The 21,294-nt window shown below is 37.3% G+C and overlaps 1 protein-coding gene across 2 annotated transcripts in view; it reads right to left on the bottom strand.

Annotated features, from left to right (window-relative positions):
• Positions 1-4,465: 4,465 nt before the first annotated feature.
• The window catches only part of LOC105493216 (polypeptide N-acetylgalactosaminyltransferase 5), a 57,972-nt gene continuing 41,143 nt past the window's right edge, over positions 4,466-21,294 (bottom strand). Inside the window, exons 5-9 of one of the 2 annotated variants that reach the window (XM_071072796.1) lie at positions 19,890-20,007; positions 18,545-18,868; positions 13,702-13,782; positions 10,797-10,958; positions 4,466-8,332 (exon numbers count right to left, since the gene is read on the bottom strand). In XM_071072796.1, coding sequence (XP_070928897.1) covers positions 8,192-8,332; positions 10,797-10,958; positions 13,702-13,782; positions 18,545-18,868; positions 19,890-20,007 — 826 coding nt within the window. In that variant the 3' untranslated portion in view covers positions 4,466-8,191. The remainder of the gene's footprint in view (positions 8,333-10,796; positions 10,959-13,701; positions 13,783-18,544; positions 18,869-19,889; positions 20,008-21,294) is intronic. The other variant, XM_011760740.2, reaches the window with a different exon arrangement.

Genomic DNA, 21,294 nt, shown 5'->3' with positions numbered 1-21,294 from the left:
TGGTGGGTGACCTATGGTTACGTGGCACAGCAAAGCAAGTAGCTCTTATGGGACTCTAATATATGCTAACGCTGGTCCTCTTAGCTCTGTACTCTCACCAGTCAATGAATGAACTATGAAAGATTTAGTCAACAGAAACTATTTTAGGGTATGTTTAGTTGGTAAATGCTTCATGTTCATGGATGATGCAATGTTTTTGCAAAAAAAAACCCTGAAACTATTCTTTGGCTTGGTGTCCATGGCCCTATACCGCCATCTTACATGAAAGCCACAGAGTTAAGTGACCTTAGGTAACATAATGGTGATGGTTGGCGATTTGAGCCTTTGTAACCTAGGAAACACAAAGGTCTGATTCAGATTGTGTGGGGGATTTTTAACATATTTGAAACTCAGGGGGAAGATGATTAGTAACACAAACTGTTAGCTACACATGAAGGTTTACTTGAGCTTTTGTGGTTCAAAGCTCAGGGGTGGTAAGGACTCTAAAACCAGGGAAGAGGGAGAATTAATATATTGTGCAAATGCTGGTATTTCTTACGTGACTGTTTGCCTTTGTTGCTAGATGAACAGAAACTAATAATAGCTCTATTTCTCTGCCAATATAAAATCTACCTTTCATATAATGCTACATTGAAGGCACAGAATTTGCTAGCATCTCTCTCTCCCCCTACGTACCTATCTATCTACAATTTAAATAAAGAACTGCTGTGTATGACTTACTCTCAATAAAAGTTTGTCTCTATTTCTGGTTTCTAGACTTTATTTTCTTTAGCTGCCTTTTAAACTTTAGAAAGAATCCTTGTATATCAGCAGCTACTAAGATAATTAACGAATGCCTCTTCAGAAATCAAGAGAACACTTTATTTTAATTCATTTGCATTATTTATTTCAAAAGGGTCTTAAAATGATTGTATATAAAATTGTAAAAAGGATTTCTGGTAGGTAGATATGTAATATACATGAAAAATTTTTATTATTTTTTAAGGAACTGAGATACTGTTTAAGATGCATCTTAACATGAACAACTTGAAAAAAATCTCTGTAATCATCAAAGTAATACATTTAAACTATGCTGACATTTTCATAGTAATTGTTTCTGCATATTTACATGGGACAGTACTTTTGGCATGTTTTCAAATGGAGAACGGACATTTAAGTTTTTCAATGTGATAGGGAAAACATTTAAGATAAGTAATAATAGAAAATTATGGAGAAGGATAAAGCACCAGAGTATAATAAAGAAAAAATATGTTTGACAGTATGAGAAAGGCAACCACTTCTCTTAAAACTTGAACTTTCATCACTCTAAAAACCAATGAGATTGTAAAATGCAATGTTAAAAACTATATTTGCCAACATTAAAATATCAGACAGAAACATAACACAATGAATATGGGTTTCTGATAACCCGTACAATATTCTACTTAACTTAAAAACACAGTATTGTTTAAAGACAATGAAAATGTGTATATAGCTCACGAAGAACATGAGATAACTGAGCCAGGCAATCAATACAAACACAATGACTTGGGTAGCAGTAAACAGTTGAAGTCACTCAGAACATGGCAAACTGCAAAAGCAAATGATGATCTCTAGTAGCTAACTGCCAGCACAGGAGAATTTTGGAAATGAATTTAGAAAGTAATTTGGGTGTTTACCTAGAATTTAAAGTTACATACTTGATTCCTTCTTTATAATAACTTCAGTTGGTCAGATGCAGAAAAAAAGTACTTAAAGATGTTTAATTCCAACATCCTTTATACTCCATAGTTTTAGTTTTATTCTCCCCTTAGCAAACGTTTTCAGGCAATCCTTAACACAATTCGCTTACTTAATCTTTGACTTCTCTTGTTTTTAAGCCAATATATATAAAACTAGCAAATTTGGGGTAGTTGTTTGAAGCAGAAGACGTGTGTAATCTTCAACTAAATAACAAGCACCCTGATAATTGAGAATTTGATTATTCCTTGAAGTTTGGAAAACGGTATCCAGAGTGAAAGTTCACTTGAGATACTTTTGTACAGAAGGCCAGATGCAGACAAAGCTATACACCTGAAAGAATTAAAAATATCCAAAAACATTTAATTTTCTTTACGTTGTGAGTAGAAACTCTTGATATTTCTTTCTTCCAGATCAAAGCATCGACAAATATTTAGATCAAAGCATCGACAAACATATCAAAGCATCCAGATCAAAGCATCGACAAACATATATATATATATATACACATCTACACACATACAGTATATTTACAAAAATTGCTGTTTTTGAATGGTCACTTAAAAATCTATTCATGCTATCAAAAATTTTAATTTAACATCTAATATAAAGGCTTTATTATATAGATACTTATGGACAATATCCTTAAACTGGTAAATACCTGTCAATCAATAATAAAACAGAAAGCTCTTGTTTTCAAAGAAATTATTTATTACTTATTTGATGGCAACTCATTATTAGAAACTCAGCATAATAGAAGTTGCTGTATTTGCTGGAAAATGAGAATTTTCCCTTGTGTTTTGTGTTTTTACAAAGCAAAGAATCACATAAACTTGCAAAGGGACCCTAATTGAAATGATAACTATTGTTCCATTAGGTTGAAAACAGAGGCATTAATTCTGTTTAGTGTGATGTTATTTTTTTTCTTTCTTTGAGATACAGACACCACCAACACCTGGAATACCATCCATTAAGCCTTATTAGGGATATACAATACTTCATATGGCTTATTCAAAACTGTCAAAAAATAAATATTTTGTACAATATCTCTGGCTAATATTATTTTTTCTGATTGTAAGGCATATTGTCTTGTAGCAACTATTGAGTAACCCGTGCAAAAGTTGTTGCAAAACACAGTAGTGACAATCTACACAATCAGTAGAAATAAAAAGTCATGGTTTGTGTTTTAAAGGACTCCAACTTTTTAACTTTTTATTTCTATTCAAGATGAGCAATCTGCTAGCTTTGTTTAAAGGTTGGAGGAATCAAGAGAGTTGGTAATATTAATACAGGAGTCATTAAAAATTTATTTTAGGCCATTAGAAAGGGTAAAATAGTTCTCGGTGAATTTTTCCTTTAATAAAAAGCAGCCCCCAAACCATTTGTTTTCTAACAAAAAGGAGCCTGAAAAATCAAGTTGCAAGCTAGAGGCTCGCATATGTAAAGTTAGCAGCTGTACCTGGAAGCCAGGCACATTGAATATGGCAATTCCCGCTCCCTTTTCCTTGTCACCAGGTGTGTGGGTGTCATGGTGCCAGTCAAGTAAAGCCACGTGTGCAAGGTCATGGTGACAGCCAGGTAGAAGCTGCGTTTGCATAATAAAAGATTAGGGTGGGAGGGCCAGTCTTTTCACTGGCTGTGTAAATAGTACACCTGGTTAAACCAATCCCCTGGGCTCTATGTAAATCAATCACCACCTCCTCAAGCCTCTGTATAAAATCCATCAAATCTTGCCCCAAACGTGGAAAACCCTCTCTTGAGCAACTCGCTTTCTCAACATGTGTAAGCTTTCTTGTTCTCTTCTTTATCTATTAAACTTTCCACTCCTAGACCCACTCCTCTTGTGTGTCTGTGTCCTGAATTCTATCTTGGCATGAGACAATGAACCATGGGTATTTCTCCAGAATACGGAGCTGTTTCAATATTATTCACGGAGGAAGAACCTTCCACATGTCCACTTCCTTCTCTCATATTTGGTCCAGGAGATGAAAGAGAATAGGTTCTGCACGAAGTTAAAGAGACAGATCACAGCAAAACATGTGGGGGTAGCCATGGTTATACCTACCCATCAGTTGGTTACCACAGAGAGACCTAGTTTCTTTTTTCTGTTTATGCAACATCCGAAAGAGACCAAAGAAGTTTAATTCAATCTCATTTCAATACTGTGGCGTCAGTAATCTGAGACCAAGAAACTTTTAAATGCACCCACCTGAGATGACAGCCTTATGTAAAGAAGAAAATTAATTATATAGCAGCATGGTATAGTAAGAGAAATGTTTTTTTGAGCCAGATAAAATGGAAACTGGGCTTTGTCTCTTACTTGTGGGATGACCTTGGGCAATTTGCCAAATTCCTCATCTGTATATGGGAGTTATCCTTCTTCGTATAACAGGGAGAATGAGACTCACTTCATGAGTTGTACCCATCAGTGAGAGGGGACACATATAGTGCCTATACAAATAGTGCCTACACATACTCAATGATAATTAGTTCCTTTCTTTTTTCCCATCACCCATTGTCATTTTTTCGTTTTTAATCCAAGATTTTGGGGCTTTCTTCTGAGGTAAAAATTCTTCTTCTTCTTCTTCTTCTTCTTCTTCTTCTTCTTCTTCTTCTTCTTCTTCTTCTTCTTCTTCTTCTTCTTCTTCTTCTTCCTCCTCCTCCTCCTCCTCCTCCTCCTCCTCCTCCTCCTCCTTCTTCTTCTTCTTCTTCTTCTCCTCCTCCTCCTCCTCCTCCTCCTTTAGATGGAGTCTTGCTCTGTTTTCTAGGCTGTAGTGCAGTGGCACAATCTCGGCTCACTGCAACCTCCACCTCCCAGGTTCAAGCAATTCTCCTGCCTCAGCCTCCCAAGTAGCTGGGATTACAGGCGTCCACCACCATGCCCAGCTAATTTTTGTATTTTTAGTAGAGATAGGGTTTCACCATGTTACCCAGGCTGGTCTTGAACTCCTGACCTCATGATCCACCCACCTTGGCCTCCTAAAGTGCTGGGATTACAGGCGTGAGCCACTGTGCCAGGTTGGTAAAATTTCTTTCTTGTATTCTGAATATAGGAATTCAATCAGAGATGTTAAAACAAAGAAAGATGGTACTCTCTGGTATGTTTAAACCTCATTCTATTGCATGAGTGCCCACTAAAAATAATTACAAGCCATTCATGAAATCAAGGTTGGTTGGGAATATTGGACTCCTATACACTGTAAATGGTATCTTTGCCCCTCTTCAGTCCCAAACTAATACTAGAAGCAAGGTGTTTTAATATCTAAGAGAATGTTTCCAAATTAGTGTGGGGAAGCTAATAATACATTGTGATCATCGCACATGGTGGTTTGCTGTGAGTGACAGCTGAGGGGATGTCAGCAAGCAGTATTAAGCAAATTTGATGCTGGTGATAAAACACGGTTGTACCAACAACAGCTCTGTCAGCTTACAAGAGAGTAGGGCAGAAGCGCTGGGTAACTGTTGAAAAAGAAAGAAATTGTGCAAACTGAAAAGTCTCAGAAGCACTTAGATGGCTTGGTAAGTTGGTTAGTCCTGTCAAATACTATCAAGACCACCCTTGTATTCAAGGTCACAAGATGCATAGACTTTTTTTTTTAAAAAAAGAGAAAAGGCAATGACCTAAGCTAATTCAGGGAAAAATCTGTAGCTCCTATAACACAGTCTCCTATTGAAGAATTCAGTACTGATTAGTACCTGTCTCATCCAAAGGTTTATCATTAGAAGTACCAGAAGATCGAGTAGCATTTATACCTTTATTCCAGTCTCCTGAAAAAAATTTAGAAGGTTCTGCTTGAGAAAATGTTGGTAGTGGATTTCATAATAAATCTATACACTCAAGTTTAGGCCCATATAAATTCCCAACTAGTGATCAGTTCCTTGCTTCTTAGAGTAACAGCAAATATATGACAAAAGCAATGTATAAAATTCTATCCAAGAACAAATTTGTGATGTTTGAAAACAATCCTTTGTCATATTGACAATAGAGATTTAAATATAGCTTTATATAATAAGTTGGTCAAGGTAAAGTCAGAAAGGATGTGAACTGAGAGGACTGCAGAAGGTTCTGTTAAGGAAAAAAATCCAACTTCCTTTAGCTGATATACCCAAAAATGAGTGTATTCAAAACACAATTCATTTTTTTTTTCAGAACAGAGTTGACTTCTTTGTGGAAAGTATTTTTAGATAAAAAGAGAGCCTATATACCCGGGGGGAAAAAACCTCTGAACATTTTTTAGTTACAAGAAGAATTACGTGAAGCACCTAGCATATTCAGTGTGTCACTAACTCAATTAGTCTTTTGGCAACTGACTTGTGTCCCCCGACCCCCCTTGCCCCATATGGCTCTGTTTTGAAAAGAATTACAGTCATGCATCATTTAATGACACAAATACATTCTGAGAAATGTGTCATTAGGCAATTTCATCATTGTGTGAACATCAGAGTGTACTTACAGAAACCTAGATGGTGTAGGTAGCCAGCTACACACCTAGGCTATATGGAATCCCTGTTGCTTCTAGGCTACAAACTTGTACATGTTACTGTATTGAATACTGTAGGCTATCTTAACATCATGGTGAGTATTTGTGTATCTAAACATATCTAAACATAGAAAAAGTAGAGTAAAGATACCATACTATTAATATAATCTTTTGGGACCAATGTCAAATATGTGGTTCATTGTTGACTAAAACATCATTATGTGTCATATAACTGTATCTCATTTTCTAGTCATTCTCTTACTCATCTACAATTTTCAATTATTTGAAGAAAACATCTTAAATATGTTACAAATGTGCAGAAATAGTTCTTTTTCCCATTCTTATAGTTTTGCTTTTACGTTAACTCACTAGAAGTTGAAATTAAATGTTAAACTAGAAGTCAGAATGAAATATATCTAGTTTCACCTTCATCTCAACTGAACCAAGGTTTAACTTAAAAAAAAAAATTAACAAGAATATAGTATGGTTGTCCTCTAGGGACCCAATCCCAGCAAAGAAATTTGTGTACCTCTTTCTAAGGAATTCTGTGAAGCAGATTTGTTCAGGCCAGCCAGTGACCTGAGGCAGCAGAATGAGCCCTGTCTCTGGAAACCTGAATTCTAATCTTGATTCTTTGACTGACTTGCCTGGGTTTTAAGATTTTTAGGTAATTTGTCCTCTCAGCATCAGTTTTCTTAATGAAATAAATGCAAAGGCTATCCTGATTTCTAAGGCCTCTTCTGGTATGTCAATGTATTGGTATACTTAAGATTAGAGGCTTTATTTGGATGAAATCAGTATTTAACTTTTCCCAAATTTTCAGTGTTTTCACTGGGTTCACACTGAGGGCTTTACTCTTTTTTCCTTCATAGAGATACCAGATCCCCTTCCTTCTCTGGTTAAGTCCAGGGGAATTTTTTCTTAACTCTCTTCCTAAGACTTGTTTACCTCACTCCTTTCCTGTTTCATGGTGTTTCCTTCACTTTACTTTCACTCTGAAATATTTTAGAGCCCATTTTTAGCATATTTCATTCCTGTGACTGCTACTATATCTAAAGTCGTATTTTATTATTTTTATATAAAAGAAACTTTCAGCAGTTCTATTTCTGCTTTACTCATTTCAACTCCTCTTATTTGGCCCTGCACTAGAGTGCATTCAATGCTTAAATGCATTTTTGGTTACTACAGTGTGTTATAATCCAGCCTTTTTTCATTGCCTTTAAAAAAATCCACATGAATCTAGGAAGTTATTGGTATTGCAAATCTTTAAAATTGTAGTTTTAAAAGCACAAAATGAGCTGAAACAGTGTTCATACCTAGAATTAAATAAGCATTTGAAGCCCTCTTCTTCCTCACTTAAATTTTTTTCCACTGATTCAGATTGGGAAAAACCATTATGTAATTTAGATCAAAATGCTGCCATCAAGCAGGGTTACCGGCAGTAGATCAATCCCATTTTAAACTGTTAGGTAAGTATGCATGTAGTCTGGAGGGATTTCACAAACGTGATAGCTGTGGGCATCCGAGGTCTTCTAGCCATAAGAACTCAAGAAATTTTTGTTTGATGAAAAAATCTCCAAATAAAGGACTAAATTAAGTTCTCGTTGATCATTCCTACTTGTGGGCCAGAAGAGCTGATTATTATCAAACACAGTCATTGGGAATACCCTCATGCTTTCTCAAGTCCTTCTGTCTTCATTTCCGGTTACTTGTTAGCTTCATAGGGAAATTTGCAGGATGAGTTCTAGCACAGGGTGGAAAGCAGGCAATTCAAAAGGCCACCCAGTTCTGAAGAAGGACTTCAGTCCAATGTTGGACTGTTTTCCTGAGTTATCTTTTGGTATTCCAAATATTGTGATTTATTAAAAATCTTCCATTCAAATTCTATTAAAATTGAAAATTTAAACTACCGCTGAGAAATACAGTTAACAAGTTCAGTGTTATTTTCACAGTATTTAATGCATTTACTATATAAAAACATCAGTTCCATTTCAGGCTTCATAATATTTTTCAAATTTCCACTTTTGATATGGCTTCACTGGGTCACAGACAGCTACTTTCAGGATCTTTTGAGAAAAATTTCCTTCCAAGCATAATAATTGCTGATTGTTTTCAAAAACAATGTGATTCACCTGGAGAGAAAGAGGATTTGGGAATGAGGTTGAATTTGATAACTGCGATATAAAGAAATGAAAACCAATTTTAAAAAACTGACAGGCAGTTATATTTTTGATTTTTAAGAACTCTTCTGAACTAAATTATTAACATAAACACAGACTTTGAAAAGTATTAAATTTGTCTCTGTCTCAGACTAAGTAATCATCCTCCTCCAAGCTATAAGACTTTTAAGTCCTCAGGAGGCAAAATAAAAATTTTTTGATGATGTGGCTGAGAACTATATACTCTTTAAAGAGAAAACATTACAGATGACATTTATTGGATTTGATAGATGATAACTACTTCATTGACGGTAAAGAAAAAATACATACTGCAACAAAAAGTTAATTAATTTTTAAAGTAGGTGTCTTTGTGAATTTGGATTACAAAATTCTGGAAGTGATGTATTTTATTTGTGAGCTCTTTACCATAATCTCTGACAATTCATAACAACTGATGTCCAAATATTAAATAAAGTTCTATTATTGCTTAATATTTAGTGAATATCCTAGAAATGATAGATAAATTACATAGAACTTACTAATGGCTTATATATTTTTTTATCTATAAATTCTCTCAATTACTTATGACTATGACAAAGACGATCTTAATTACACATGTTGTTTTTAAACCTTAATAAGTTATCAAAAAGGGGTGACTTTCATAATAATTTATTTTAAAGATTGTTCCTCAAAAGTATCGTCACCTTTGCAGGATTTTGGAAATATGATGCTTGAATATTGTCAAGGATTTGTAAAGAAGTCTCATTTTATACTTCTCTTGTTGTTTAAGACTTACATGTACTGGGGGACCTAGGAGGTATAGCATGAAAACTACTGAAAAACTGAAAAAAGAAGAAAGCTGATCACCAAGCTTCTAATCTCCAGGACATTTGGTAACATCAAAAAGGAAACCCAAGACAGAAGGCAGCTGTGTCAAATGTCACAAAGTCATAGGTACAAACAAGGTAGGGAAAAGGTTTTCCAATTTTTGCTATCTTAACTAAATTACCTCCTTTACCAAATCAGCTTACTGCTTAAGAGAAATTGCTATGCTTGAACTCTTTCCCAAGATTCAATTCTGGAGATGAAGAATGTGTTTTAGTTCTCATTCTTATTCATATTCTCTCTCTCTCTTACTCACTGTCTCTCTTTCTCTCCTTATCCCACTCCCCCTTTCTCCTTCCCTCCCTCCTGACTTTGGCACAGGGAGAAGGTAAGATGTAAGTTATTCACTACACTGCATGTATATGGATTTCCTAACACTATGCAAAAATAAAATTAGCAGCATATATGCTAATAATTCCTAATCTTTCTGAATAACTCAATAATAACCATTATTACTAAAGAGAAAAAGACTGTCCAGAAAGAATTGAAATACAACAGAGAGGATCTAATGGGAGAAAGGCTGGAGAACACATTACTCAGGCCCCAGTTTTGGCCTTGAGCAGGAAGAAAAATGTTGAGAAGAGAATAGTCATTGGCTGTGTTGTTAAAAGGAACGGAGGTACCTCGAGGAAGAAAAGGTGCTTACTTTAGGGACAGCCCTGGGCAAACTGAGAGTCTCCAAATACCCAGATATTTACTGTAGACAGTAGATTTGGTGGCTACCTGCTAGAGAGATGGTAGAAAATTTAAGAAGGCAGTTCTGAGACTATTCTCGCCAACCTTAAGCTCCTACACCAAGGCTTATGACTCCATATTCTGTTAAAATGTAATTTGGAAAAATGGAGAGGACTTTTGAGAATGAATACAGTAGACCAGGAATGTTCTGGTAAATAGAATAACTGGACCTTCAGAAAAGTATCCCTGATCCAGTAACATCTTCCAATTTCTGTGGTATAAATACTCCCAATATGGCCAGTTTCAAGCTACCAATGTGGTAGGATTGAATGCAAAGTTAGCAAGTGTACACACAAGCGGCTCCAGCGAGCTGGTGAAAGCTGGGTCCAGCAGACCGTTAGAAGCCCCAGTCTCTGGGTACCGTAGGGGATGAAAAAGTCTCCTTCTATGGAAAGGGGGCAGAATGAGGAACCAGATTCATTCTCAAGTGCAGGACTTGTAGGAGACATGCGGCTTCCTGTGCTGCCCATATCCTCTCCTTATAAGCATTTCTGATAACGAGTGGGAACCAGTTCTAGCCTTTAAGCCTAACTTTTGGTGTTGTCGATTGACTGAAGCAAATGATAGCAATGTAACTACAAGAACTTGGTGACTTCTATTTAAAATAACTCATTTGAAATAAATTTTGAAAAAGAAAAAAAAGGACTTGCCAACTTTCAAAAGATACCCATGTATCTCTGTGAGTGAGCTTTTACATAATCCCATTGTCACAAACACACAAAACTTCTGACTGAGGAAGCTGATAATGAAAATTTTATGTCCTATTTGATCAAAAGTCATATTTGTGGTAAAGAAGAGGTACCAATCTTTTGCTTACCAGTTCTGGATGAAAGACTGATGTTGATTTATGCAGCCATTTTAGCTCTTTGTTTCTGTTATCACAAGGGTGCAGGCTTATGCCTCCTTTATCAGGGGTGGGGGCTATACACCATTCTCCACATTTAATAAGTCTTAACCAGGTGTAATTAAATTGTTGAAGCTGTGGGGGAAATGAATAAAGGGTCACTTTAGGCAGCAGACACAGGCAGGGGCTTTGTCAAACATTTTTGTTAGCAATAGTTAAGAATATAGGAACTATGATCTGTCATTTTAGGTTCAAGTCCTGGTATTATCATTTGTAATTCTGATAGTATGGGCATATTATTTACCCTGTCTAATCTTATTTTTCTAATTTTTAAGTTGGACAGCGATTGTATCTATCTCAGAGGGTTGGGGTAATGACTATCAAGTGTTTAGCACCCAATAAGCCTTCAATAAATGTTAGTTACAATAATAAAATTATTTAGTGCAATTAGTTCTGTCTGCATATGGATGTCATTTCAGTGTTCTGAATCCCAAACAAGCCTGGTGCTTAAAGAATTGGAATGTTCAGTCTACCACATGATTAAGGTTCTAAACCATGGGTGGCTATAGGGAGATAACAGTCACAGCCCTAAATTTCTTGGGTGGATTTTTGATGCTTCCTTGTATAAAACTATCATAAAGGCTTTGTCCAATTGTGGAAAAGGTGGAAGTCTTTCTTTGCTACTAGCACGAGGAATCATCAGGTTGCTACCAGGTTGGCATCCCCCAGTTCATAGAAACTGCTCTTGGAGAAGTTGCCAGTGTCTAAAATAAGCACCAATTCTGGTAATGAAACTACGTTTTTAACCTTAAATATTTTTCTTCAGTTGTTTACAACCTAGTAGTATCTGCCTGGTCAATTTACTCTAATGCTCTGGGTCTGTGGGAAATTTATTGTTTTGTACTAACATAAACATATTTGAAAAAATAGGCTTCTGGTAAAATCTATCTAAACCTTTACCTCATGAATCATTTGTATTGTAACTGAAGTTCAACTTTGATTATCAGGTTAGATCAAAGTCATTGTGTTGGAACTTGACATTGGAATGGTGGTCCTTGGACCAACATCCACATCACCTGGGAGCTAGTTAGAAGTGCTGAGTCTCAACCACATCACGGACCTACTGATTCAGAATCTGCAGTGTAGCAAACTCCCTAGGTGATTTGTGTGAACATTAACATGTAGGAAGCATGGAAGTATGGCATAATATAAGGAAGTTATGTGCTACTAAGAGAAGCTAGATGTTACCTTGGAAAAATATGTCTCAACTGCTTGAAAGGTTAATAACCAAGGAGATATTTTAGGTAGAAGGTAAAGGGATAGAGCTGGATGATTCAATCTAAGGGTCTTATTCTTGTTGAGCCTTTTTGGATGAATGTTGTAGTCATTGGCTTGGTATTAAGCCTCATTAATTCTGCCGAAAATGAGTTAACTTCCTCCACATTTCTTTACTTTTTATTACCCAAGCAAACTATGAGAGGCAGAAGCTAAAAATGAGCAACGAGACTAAAAGATGCTGGGGCTTTGTGGAAGGTAAAGGCTGAATAATTTATACTTTTGCCTCCCAGCATCCAATTGAGAAAGACTCAATGGTCATCAAGAATAGAACTTGGGTTTTCAGATAAAATACTGGTTACTCCGGCACAAAAAGTCCCTGCAATGATCATTCCCCCCTCCAAAAAAAAAAAAAAAAAAATGCATTATTTAATACTTTTCCTTTTATATAATGTGAAATAACTGTGGTTTTGTTTTTACAATTTATGACTTTATTTCCTCTTTGTTAGTAAATGAAAGTTATTTCTTTTAATGGGTTTTAACACTTTTTCACTTCCCTTTGACTCCTTTCTTTCCTAATTAAAAAAGAGTGGCCTTGGCTTCAGGTTTACAATTCATAGCTAAATATAGCAACAGAGATACCTTTTCTTCTAGTAGCAGCTTTGAGTTAAGAGGTAGAGATGGGATGCACCAAAAAATATAAACAGTATCTTGAAGTCAAAGCAAAGATGTAAGACTTGACAAGCCTAGATTACCATTGCAAAATAATCTCTGTACCAAAGAACAATCTGCAATTTTGGGAACTGATTTCTACTCATGAATCTATTTTCCTCTGAGTCCTACTTGCCACTCAAACCAATAACTGTTTCCACAAACACAGAACTGTTAGGGAATGTATGTTAGTGAGGGAAGTGTAATCACTCAGAGCTCACCTCCAGCACTGTGGAAGGAGTCTCTATTCCCTGCTTCCTGGCCCTACTCCCTCTACTAACCATTTCGCTCTGAGTTTGTGGAGTTTTCCTATAGACGTTTCTACCATGGATCATGGATTTGGTTATTTCCATTATTCCCTTAAAATGCGGGAGAATGAGGGGAAAGGGGAATGGAATCAGAGAAGAAGACCGCTTCCTTAGAATGATTATTTAGAAATATGTTCTCTCTTTAGTATCTTTACCTATGTTACGCATTTTTTACATTTTTATCTTTATTATTATTACAGCAAACATTTACAGAGCACTAAGCATTAGGTATTGTTCTGCAGGCTTCATAGGTATTACCTAACTCCAGCCTCACACCAGTTCTAGAAGTAGGCATGATTATTACTACCATTTACCCAAACGTTAATGAATCTGCAGAAGTTAATATGCTTTGGCAAGTGATGGTGGCAGGACTGTATTCTTTCTGGATCCAGTGAGTTGAGTGCAGGACCCACACCTTTATTCCCCCAGTCACTGTCTTTGTGTTTAGTGGTGGATTCTCTAATTACAAAGAAATTTAGAAAATTATTTTTCTATTGGGGAAAGATGAATTTCTCAATTGAGCAATGAATGTGTCATACCCTGCACCTGTCAGCTACCATGAGCTAGAAAACAGTTTAGCATACCTCTTTGCTCCCATCGCAATCTTCCAGAATGACTGTAGTGTTTTCAATGGAAATGCATTTACCCAAAGCCACATTAATAAGCTAAGAAGCAAAATACGAAACAGGAATTAAAAAACAATTTAAAGTAGAACAAGACATTCAGACACATTTAGAAAATACAGAATATAAAACTATAATAAGGTTAAAAGATAGTTAATAGCTTAACATTACTTAGCACTATCCAGTTTTATTGGTTGCTGTCTCTAACAGAGACATAATGTAATCTTGTAATAGTACAGCTTCAATCTGTTAATTTTGGCCTGTGATCAGCCATAGAGCCAACACACAGAAACTTTTAATTAACCTTTGCCTGGAATGCTAAATAACAAATGAGCAAAGGTGGCAAGAAAAGTAGTTATTTTCTGGTCTTAAGTTTATCTAATGCAGATACTGAAAGTCAATGCACATATAAGAGTTATGAGCTATGTTCCCTGACTGACCCCTTCAAGGCTTTTGACTGCTTAAGCACTGAATCATAGATAAATTGAGTCCTTCAAAGAACAGCAGATTCCAGCTGATTCCCTGTCAGAATCTCCTTAATGACTCAAGCGAGCTACAATTCATTATAGGAAAGTCACGAAAGCTAATCTAGAGCCAAGCATAAAGGCACTTTCTGGCAGGCCCCCAGGTTTTTAATGGATTTACAGGGTCAAATATGGAGGTAGCTTTCTTTAAGTCACCATTTATTGCAGAAAAATGTTGATTTCCTTTCCTCCTTTGACATCCTGGGCAGGGCTAACAAGATGATGGGTTAACAGTGCAACTTAGGGTTTTCAGATTTCTAGAACAGCTGTGCAGAGCCGAATCTATATGACATGTCCCGGGAAAGCCTCCTGAGCTGGGAGGAGCTGAAGTCTTTGTTGCCAGGGACACTATTTGTGCCTTTCCGGTTCTATGATGCCTAACAGAGCTCTAACTCAGGGTGCTGCACTGATGGCGGCTGGATGCTTACAGAGTTGCCAGACTTCATAAAAGGGCGCTCAGTACATTGGTCCTCACTTTTACATGCTTAGCTTAGTGGACAAGAAAGTAAAGGACATCTTCAGGGATCAGAATAAGCAGAAAAAATTAAAGGCTACAGGGAACCATGCAAAGGTTGGCAAGAAAGACTTGCTCCTTCATATGGATGGAAGAAAAACAGAGGCGTGGGTAAGCCAAAAAGCTGGAATTCAGGTCTTCCACGTAACAGCGGAAAAACAGACCTTCAGTTGAATGCTGCACTAGGAAAAACAATTTGCCCGTTAGCACAGGGAGAAAACAAGGAAGCTGGATTCTCCTTGAGAATCTGAAACTTTACACCAGACTTCATTTGGGTTTGAGATGAATATTTACACCACCTGCTTTGGACAGGAACCATCACAGACTTTCAAGGCATAGAAACAAACGCTAAAAATAGTACCAGGTTGATAATGACTTCTGAGGTGCCTGGCACGGACAGAAACAAAGCAACTATGGAAGGATGGCATCTCTATCAAAAATCCTCAGAGAAAGCTCTATTTGCAATTTAAAATGACAAATATGGGAGAGACAGCTCACTGTTAGTAAACGTGGGCATCACAAGGCACAGAAGGATTTAGTGCCCCCCAGTCCCAGCCCTGAACTTCAGAGAGGAAGGTGAATAGAAAGACGTGACGGTAGAATAATCTCGGGGCTGAAAAGAAGGAAAGCATGCTGCAGTTGCTCTCTGTACTTCAGCACAGATAAATATTATATAAGCTCCTATATTTGTGGATCATGCAGAAATATTCTATCTTCAAACAAATTTGGAAAATGCAGGTTTCCACAGAGCTGAACAGGTGGTTCTACTCCAGAACTTCTCAAAATCTTCAGGGTGTGTATGTTCAGCTTGCTGCTCAGAATGTTGTACGAATGTTTCTCAAATGTACTTGACCATGGAACTCTGAGACAGCACAAGTAACATTGGTCAGGACAGTGTTTGAGAACCCCCTGGTTAACTGATATTTGTGTTTATTTTGTATAATCCCTCCAAGAACCGAAAAGCATTGGAAAGAAAGATAAAATTTTCTGTCCCTTACATGCCCCTCTCTCACTTGACCTGAGGATGTTTTTTTTCCCCCTTCTTCTTAGGAATTACCAAGGAAACTATTTAATTGCGGTTTTTGCCACTGAAGGAACTTTTACACCAACCTAATACTTTTCTTCATATAGACATCGTCTCTGAAGTGCTTTGGAATTGTTATTCTTCATTTCATTATTAACCATTTTTATAATTTTTCCTTTTTATTTAAAAGTAATTGATCCATGTTTTTACTGTAAACCATTTTAATCTTTAAAAAAATCAGGCAGTGTATAAATGTCAAATTATCCATGTTGTATTATTTCACTTTCCAATTTAGGAAGTAGATATTCCCCACAATTTATGACAGAATTGTTAAACATTAGGCTATTTGCTAGCAGTCTAATCCAGTGTAAAAATACATTATTGGTGAGATTCTTTTATTAGCTTCAAATATTGTCGTTTCAATAAGAAAATATTTCTTCTTATTACAAAAAACACGAACTTTCACTGGATTTAAATTCCTACACATGGAGGTTGAAAAAAGGGAAACAGAGCTATAGACTGTTTGCCAGCAGTTTAATCCAGTGTAAAAATACATTATTGGTGAGATTATTAGCCTCAAATATTGGTGGTTCAATAAGAAAATATTTGTTCTTATTACAAAACACAAAACTTTCACTGGATTTAAGTATCTACGTGTGAAGGTTGAAGTGAAACGGAGCAAGATACAAAAAGAAGTTGTGGAGTTTATTTTCTTGGAAATTTCCAAGATTATCTATCTAAAATAATGATCTACTTAATTTGCTCCAAATTACCTGGAGAAAGGTCCTAATTTTTTAAAAATGGTAATAACGCTCCCTGCTGGTTGCTTCAGAAGGGAGCAAACTACATCTTCACTGAAATTTGTTCAAGGAAACAACAAAGGAAAATAGAAGGAATTTGTTAAAATCAGTTTTTAAACTACTTGCTGCATTTTGATATGTTATAGCGGAGACATCAGCAGAAGGCTGTTTCATTAGGAGAGCTCTTCAGAAATTTCGTAGGAACTCACACAAGTTAGCCTACCAGTGGAGCCAAAACGTAGTTTTCTAGTGCCCTCTGGTGGTTAAAGTTCAGTATTACTCTTACTGAGATTGTGCTGTTGGAATGGGAAAAATTACAATAGTGGGAATTCCTTCTTTCTTTCTTTTTTTTTTTTCTGCTCAGGGGTTGAAATTAAAAATTGTAAATTTATTTTACAGTTATATTTGACATGTTGTCATTTGAACAGTGTGTATATAAATCCAAACTGTCTGATAAATTACCAGGTTGAGCCACCTAAATTAGCTGCCATTCTATTTGGACCTATAAAAATGGCAATTTTATAATATAGTGCATTACCTAAAAAGAGGTCGCATATGCTTATTTATCAGTTGAATTTTGTAAAAAACAGAATCACTTTTTAAGACTAGTTTCTTGTCTTTCATAGCTTTCCTGGATTTCCCTAATACTTTCAAGGGGAGTATTATAATAAGTTTTTGCTATCAGGAGAATTTCCAGATAGAAAGCATGGTATAACCCACTCTCTAGAAAAACTGAAAAAATTTGGCCTAAAAGGGCAGGATAACTAATGGTCACATTTTAAAATAATTTCTTGGATGAAGAAAAAGGAAGCTGAAATAAAACAAAAACACTGGGGATAGTTATAAGTCAAATCAAATTGGAAATAAAAGATTAGAAATAAGCATGAAAGGCACAGAACCCCAGCTGAAGGCTTGGCTAATCATATTTAAACCCACGTGTCTTACCATCCTCTTCAAATGCAGCTTCACTCCTAGAATGGGTTTGAAATGGCTTTTCCCCAGCTTTTCCTCTTCCTTGATGTTTTCTTAGTCTTGTACTCTGGCCACCTTATCTGGCTTAGCTTCTTCCCTTCGGATACTATCTCTCATGTCCTGGAATGTTATCTGCTATTCTCTGATATTTTCTGTAATTTTAAGTCCCTCTTTGAAATCTTTACAAATCCTAATTAAATCTTATCACCCCCTTGCTTAACTCTGCTCAGTAACTTCCCACTACTTTCAGAAGAAAGAAGGAAGCAAGGAAGGAAAGATGGAAGGAAAGAAAGAAAGAAAATCCTTACTTTGGTTACAAGGACCTGTGTGATCTGGCTCCTTCCTTCCTCTTCACCTTCTTCTGGCGTCATTCTTCCCTCCTTCACACCCTGACAACAACATTTGCCTTCTTTCCAGTGCTTGGATGGAGAACACTCACTTGTCTGAGGGCTTTACATGACCTTCACCCTCTGCCTAGCACTCTTCTTTAGAGCTTGGCTGACTGACACTTAGTGTTTTAGGCGTGAGTTACAAAGTCTCCTTCTCAGAGAGGATTTCTCTACCACTCTGAGAATTCATTAACTGTGGCCTGCTCCCTAAATGAGAGCTATTATATTTTGTATTTACACTTGACTTGCTTATTTGTTTATAATCTTTCTTCCCTACCCAAATTAAGCTCCACAAGGAAGGGATCAAGTCTGCTTCATTCATCGCCCTGTAATCCAAGTCTGAAATACTCCCAGATCTATGGATATTCAATAGATATCTGTTGAGTTAATCAATGAACATGACCACTTGGTAGCCTTCCTTAAGTTTACCTATATTTAATTCTCAGCTATGCTTTGTCCCATCTATGCTCATACTTGATGTTTATTTATGATGTAATTATTCATTCTTTCCACACATTTTTGAAAGAGATTTTGTGTTTTGTTTTTATGGAGTAAGATTTTAAATTGTCACTTGAACTTACCACACCACTGGCTCTCACAATGGGAGCCTTTAAGTCAGGAAAGACGTTCTCCAAGTACCATTTGAAACTTTTGCACTTCAGTTTCTTTCGCAGCTCCCTTTGCTGGGTGAGGTTGCCAACATCTAGCCCTTGGTCGATGAGGTGGTCTCCATGGCCATAGAACAGCTCCTTATACTCATCCAACCAGACCTCAGCAACCCGCACCAAGTTCCGCTCTACTGTCTTCATCCGGTCTTTGGGGAAAGAATACGGATTGTCATTTCTGAATATATGGCCCACTCGGGAGCAGGGAATGATCTCAATTTCACCACCACACATCCACACCTGGAAGAATTTGATGATAAGCATCAATTATCAAATGATTATCCACAAATCATGGGCACTTAACAATGACAAGAAACCACCTGGCTGGAGACCTTGTATCCCCTTACCTGAAGTAATACTCAACTTCAAACACACTTTTGAAATAGAAAATCAAACTCAACAGGCTTATTTAATTTTGTGTATTGCTGTGGATCATTTTAGGATTAGTGAAATGTAGTTTTTTCATTTCCTAACCTGCAATATAAGTTTTTTATTTATTTGAAAATAAATCTTCACAGAATCCCATTTTGTAAAATATGAGTTCTTGTTTTGGTTGAATCAGGGAAAGAAGTGTAGCTGTCCATTTGTTCACGTTCCCCTACTCTCATTTTGGGAAAAACCAAAAGGCTTGTGGTACACAACTCAAAACCATTTTTCTTGATCAGCAGCTCCAAAATTATACCCTTTTGCCTACATACAGAACACCCACCCAATAGGAAAGCAATTACTTTTTGGACACTCTCTACTACTGCTGTTGCCAAGGCTTTCTCAGAAGTTAATTGGTGATTGTATAATAGATGGTATAAAGTATCCAAAGGAGCTGTACTATGAGCACACCTGACCTGTTGGTGACCTGCTTTAGAGGTATTTTTATGTCCTTCTGTCATTTGTGTTCTCCAAGATGATCCAATACAGATTGAGTCTATTCCTTCCAACATACTAGACAGATGTCCCAGAAGAGTTATTCTGTATCACATATGACTCCCACAGCATTTACTCTGAGTGGCAGAAAGTCATTTCCCCCATATTTACAAGCAGAAATGGTGTTGTGAAAGACTAGGGAATGCTAATAAATTTCACGACAGCAATGGATTCCTCCAAATTCGATCTGAGATATGAAAAAATTAATCCAGAGACCCTAAAATTTCTGTGAAATTTCCTCTTAGTGGCAGTCACATATCTGATTATAGTAGTAAAATCAAACCATTTAAATTGATTAACTCATTATTGTAAAGAAAATTAGGGAAACACCTGGTAATACCTTGAATGAGAGCTCCATATTTTCTCCACCCCAAACATCAAGGCCAGGGTCGTATGTTCCAAGTTCAAAAAAGTAACTTTTGTCAATAGAAAATAATCCACCAGCCATGACAGGGCACCTACAAAAAGAAAAGTTTGTTTTTTAAACTTACATTTCATGAAAGTTCGACTTTTAGAGTTGGTCCTCTGTACATTCGTACTGGAGGTAGAAGGCTTTTCAGAATAGCTATCCGATGCAGGGAAGCCCTGGGACAGAGTCACAAATAGGGCTTAAGTGATGCCATCCCTGGATCATGGTGGCAGAGCTTGATTAGGTTCAGCAAAGATGCATCCTGGAACTAGTATTATTTGCCCTTTATACTGTGACACAAACTGTCCAGGAATGTTATTTTTAACACTTATTCAGGGCTAAGGGAGTATCAGGCACTATTGTAAGTATTATATACATACCAGCCCAGACTTCACAAAAAATCTTGTGAGTGTGTATGATTATTAAGAATCTGCAACACTGGGCCAGGCGCGGTGGCTCAAGCCTGTAATCCCAGCACTTTGGGAAGCTGAGACGGGCAGATCACGAGGTCAGGAGATCCAGCCCATCCTGGCTAACCCAGGGAAACCCCGTCTCTACTAAAAAATACAAAAAAACTAGCCGGGCGAGGTGGCGGGCGCCTGTAGTCCCAGCTACTCGGGAGGCTGAGGCAGGAGAATGGCGTAAACCCGGGAGGCGGAGCTTGCGGTGAGCTGAGATCCGGCCACTGCACTCCAGCCTGGGCGACAGAGCGAGACTCCGTCTCAAAAAAAAAAAAAAAAAAAAAAAAAAAAATCTGCAACACTGGATGTGAGGGCGATCTGGCTGCGACATCTGTCACCCCATGAATTGCCAGGGTTGATTCGGCTGATCCGGCTGGCTAGGCGGGTGTCCCCTTCCTCCCTCACTTCTCCATGTGCGTCCCTCCCGGAAGCTGCGCTCTCTGTGGAAGAGGACGACCATCCCCGACAGAGGAGGGCCGGTCTTCCCTCAAGGGTATACGAGCAGCTGCGCTCCCTGCTAGAACCTCCAAGCAAGCTCTCAGGAATCGGCAACACAGAGAAGGTAAGAAACTTTCCCAAGGACAGTTGACACCTTGGGTTTGCTCTGGGCAGTCTGAGGGGACGCTGTGCCACTCACTCCACTGTACTGCCTCTCGCGGTTACCGGAAGGAAGGCCGTGAGTGTGAGTTATCCAGGTTCTAGGTAGTTTGAACAAAGAATTGAACAAAACACACTAACAAAGGAACGAAACACATGAACGAAGCAGCACAAGCAGGGATTTATTAAAGCGAGAAAGCGCTCCACAGGGTGGGAGTGGGCCGGAGCAAACGGGTTACAAAGTTTTCTGAGTTACGAGTACTCCTTTCGAGGTCCCT

Source organism: Macaca nemestrina, chromosome 11 (assembly GCF_043159975.1).
Source record: "Macaca nemestrina isolate mMacNem1 chromosome 11, mMacNem.hap1, whole genome shotgun sequence".
Lineage (NCBI taxonomy): Eukaryota > Metazoa > Chordata > Mammalia > Primates > Cercopithecidae > Macaca > Macaca nemestrina.
The sequence above is the reverse complement of the archived record's forward strand: the minus strand, read 5'-3'. Positions and strand labels throughout refer to the sequence as shown.